The 4110-nt window shown below is 46.5% G+C and overlaps 1 protein-coding gene across 1 annotated transcript in view; it reads right to left on the bottom strand.

Moving 5' to 3' along the window:
• Positions 1-4110, bottom strand: part of ATP6V1A (ATPase H+ transporting V1 subunit A) — a 33467-nt gene that overhangs the window by 25184 nt on the left and 4173 nt on the right. Inside the window, exons 2-4 of the mRNA XM_018572068.1 lie at positions 3523-3621; positions 2331-2459; positions 1965-2179 (exon numbers count right to left, since the gene is read on the bottom strand). Coding sequence (XP_018427570.1) covers positions 1965-2179; positions 2331-2459; positions 3523-3604 — 426 coding nt within the window. The 5' untranslated portion in view covers positions 3605-3621. The remainder of the gene's footprint in view (positions 1-1964; positions 2180-2330; positions 2460-3522; positions 3622-4110) is intronic.

Below are 4110 nucleotides of genomic sequence, written 5' to 3'. Positions count from 1 at the left end.
CCAGCGCTGACTGGCGGAACGGACGGGGGAGGGGCGGGTACAGCTGGCTCTGCCTCTAGATAGGCAGAGCCAGCTGTCAGTCACGCAGCTGGGCGGATCTCGACATCGATGTCGGGATCAGCTCCGGCGTCTCAGTATACCGCGAGCTGTAGCTCCCTATATACTGAGCCTAGGGTGATGGGAGGACGCTAGTTTGTGTCCTCCCGTTACCCTAAGGAGAACTATGGGGAAAAGCCCTGACCCCATAGTTCTCCTTTAAAAATGAGGAATAATGGTCTTGTTATAACCTCACTTAGTTCCTTTAGTATCTTTTTTCGCATTAAGTACACTAAGTCTTTGTTGTATCCCGGGTTCCGCCAACCACTTGGCTATATTTTGTGATGAACTCTGTGTTTTATTATCGATGTTAAACCCGTTTCCCTCCTGAGTGTATACTGAGAAGAAAAAAGTGTTCAGCGCCTCGGCCCTCTCCTTGTCATTTGTGAGTAACTTCGCGCTTTCGTCCTTTATTGGGCCTATCTGCTCCTTTCTCACCTTTTTACTGTTTATGTATTGGTAAAAAAATTTTTTTTTTTTTAGTAACAGTGGCAATATGTTTTTCGCACTCTATTTTAGCCGCCCGTATTGCTAGTTTACATCTTTTATTACATTCTTCGTAGTTATGGAACGCCAATGCCGTCCCCTCTATCTTATATTTTATGAAAGCCATTCGCTTTTCCTTTATGTGATGCTTTACATTTTTATTTAGCCATACAGGTTTTGTTTGTGATCTTTTACTTTCATTACCCAACGGTATACACTTAATGGCAATATGTAAAGTGTACATAAAACATTCCCACTTTTGGTCCAAGTTCAGTTTGTGAAATACATTTTCCCATTTGATGTCCCCCACTAGGTGGCGCAGTTTATCATAGTTAGCCCTTCTGAAATTTAGGGTTCTTGTCCGTCCAGCCCACTTCCCTTTCCTGTATCCAATGTTGAAAGTAAATAACATTGTGATCACTATTACCCAGTGTCTCCCCAATTACAATATCCTCAATTAGTTCTGCATTATTAGTAATTATTAAATCTAGGATGGCATTTTTCCTAGTTGGAACCTCAACCATCTGGTCCATGAAATTGTTTCGCAACATGTTCAGAAATCGCCCCGCCTTTGTCGAACCTGAGGTACCATTAAACCAATTTATATCTGGGTAATTGAAGTCGCCCATCACGACTACATTGCCATCCCTCCCAGCTATTTCTATTTCGGACTGTAGATGAGCCTCCCCCTCCTCCCCTATATTTGGACTATTTTACGACTAGCGTCCATCATATCTAGTTCTAGCCATAAGGTCTCCACGTCTTCTCCACTATTTGACGTGATATCGTCCCTTATATGCATATTTAGGTTATTTTTAACATAAATGCCTGTCACATGTCCCTTGAAGAAAAAGTATCGGTAATTGGTATCGGCAAGTACCTGATGGACAGTACTTTTATATTTGGTCTCAAAAAAGTGGCATCGGGACATCCCTAGTTTAGACTTTTGCCTGTGGAGGCTTAGTAGTAGTAGATGGGAGTATTCTGGGCTAGCCTACAGGTTTGTTTGCCAGAGCCCATTCCTCTTGTATGTGGTAATATAACCCAAAAGGTAAAAAAAGACTTCCTGTGTCCCTCAATTGACAAAAAGGAAAACAAAGTGATGAAAAATAAGATGGCAATACTGTATGAGGAAGAGAGAGAGAGGCTGCCATGGCCATCGGGCACTGAAGGAAGCAGATATTTGACAACCCGGAGCAGGCCTCACATGGGAGGGTCATACAACCCAAAGCCCTGATAACACAACTTCACACATATCTACATTATCTATAGGACTTCAAAGCATTTGATAATAACTCTAATGAAAAGTGATAATACTGTAGAACAGGCTTCTGTCTGGATAAGCAAGACCCCAGATGGCACCTACACTCCATCGTACCCACCCGTAGGCTCTTTGAAGGGGTGAATTCCCACTTGATGTCTTTGCTGAGGGCCGACACGTTGACACCTCGGGGGATGTAGATGCTCTGCGTGCTGTCACTGATGTCCCTCAGAGGTCTCTGGATACCATCAAAGATAGACCCCATGATGCCTGGACCTAGCTCCACAGAGAGGGGCTTCCCAGTCCGTAGAACAGGGTCTCCAACCGATACACCAGCTGCATGATGGAAGCTTAGGAACAACTCGCTTTATAAAACGATGACAATATTCAATTATTCCCTGTTGGTCACATGTACTTTGTGTTATTAAACATATTTATTGACCATCGTCTGCAGAAACACCACGGTGGAACCCGATAAAAAGGATACAGGTCTCCTCGTAGACTTGGATGGTGGCCATGTCACCCTCTAGACGAATAATTTCCCCGACCAGTTCCGAGTGCCCTACACGCACCAGCTCGTACATGGCGGCTCCTGCCATATTGGATGCGGTCACCACTATTCAAAAAAAAGAGACCACATTACAGGGTGACTGGGATATAGTAATATTACAAGGATATCTAGACCACAGAGATTGAACAGCTTCATTGTGTCATTCTAACCTATTACAATCCGATTGTCCAAACTTCGCTAGATTTACTGAAAGGTGAGGCTCTATCTAGAGGCAGAGCCAGCTGTACCCGCCCCCTCCCCTGTCCGTTCCGCCAGTCAGCGCTGGCGGATCAGAGCGGGGAGGGGGGAAGCCAGCCCCTCCCGTCACAGCAGAGAGCCATGACAGGATCGAGAGGTGAGCGAACGCCGGTATGTGTTCGCTCACCTCCCAATCTACTGAGTCTCATTGTCACAGGTCGGCTAGAACTATGAGATGAGTGAAAAGCACCCCCCTCATAGTTCTCCTTTAATGCATTCTCCGCATTCGGGTAAAAACCACCCAGAACCTTTTTCTCCCCCAGTCCCCCCCACCCCACACTTACCTGTCAGCAACGCTCGTCCCGGCCGCCCGTCCGTTAGTGATCCTCTGTTTCCCATACTCCTGGTTGCAGGGGGAGGATACTGATGGCAGAGGACTCATAGGCTCCTTCTGCCATCAATCAAAGTGTTGGTCAGAGAGAAGGGGAGTGGCCTGCCACAGGGTTGTGTGTCTCTATGGATGCACACAGCCACTGTGGGCACAAGCGCACAGGTTCCTCCATTAGCCGGTGGAGGCACCCATGCAGAGGGCCTCAGACAAAGGTGGGTCTCCAATATTAAAAAAGGAAGGTTTAATGACACACCAGGACTGATTTTTTTATGATCAAAAGGTGAATCTTTTTTGCAAAGTTATCCTGTTTTATATTGTGATAGGCCAGGAATTTATTCAAGCATGTGAAAGTTCAACTTTAGGAACTCATTCCAACCTCCGGAACTGCCAATTCACCCCCCCCAATGGTGGGCAGCCAGCTGGTTCTGGGGGAACCCACAGGCCCGCAGACACGAGCTCTTTACCCAATCTGCCTCACACCAGCAGTTAACTGAACTCATTCATGCAGGATAGGAATTTATATGGAAGCGGCGCACTCACCAGGTCCAGAAACTCCATGGACGTAGCCGAACATGCTTTCCCGTTCTTCATCTTGGATCTTTGGTAGTTTTGAGAAATCCATCTTCAGATCTTGAACCTCTGCAAGTGAAGACATTTTATTATTACAGGTCTGCCCGCACCTTTAAGGAGTGACCTTCACACCCCTTACTGTGACCCCGTCTGGAGTCCTCCACCGACATACTAGAATACAAATGATCACAGGCCTGCAAGTAAGGGTCTCTGTGCGTAGCCCCGGCTAAAATAATCACCTCCCCTCCGATGCTTTTAACGCTCATTACCATATTTCTACGCCACACGTCATGGGCCCACCCCACAATGGCGTCCTGCACCAATGGGTTTGGTCAATTATATTTTATAGGTTTTATGTTAAATACACAACCTAGGTTGTACAAATATTTAAAGGCGAACTATGGGGTCAGGGCTTTTCCCCATAGTTCTCCTTAGGGTAACGGGAGGACACAAACTAGCGTCCTCCCGTTACCCTAAGCTCAGTATACCGCGAGCTACAGCTCGCGGTATACTGAGACGCCGGAGCGGGAGCGGATCCCGACTTAGATGACGGGATCC

The sequence above is a fragment of the Nanorana parkeri genome, unplaced genomic scaffold (genome assembly GCF_000935625.1).
Source record: "Nanorana parkeri isolate BGI_ZX_2015 unplaced genomic scaffold, ASM93562v1 scaffold1924, whole genome shotgun sequence".
In the NCBI taxonomy this organism is placed as follows: Eukaryota; Metazoa; Chordata; class Amphibia; order Anura; family Dicroglossidae; genus Nanorana; species Nanorana parkeri.
This window is presented reverse-complemented; position numbering and strand designations above follow the sequence as displayed.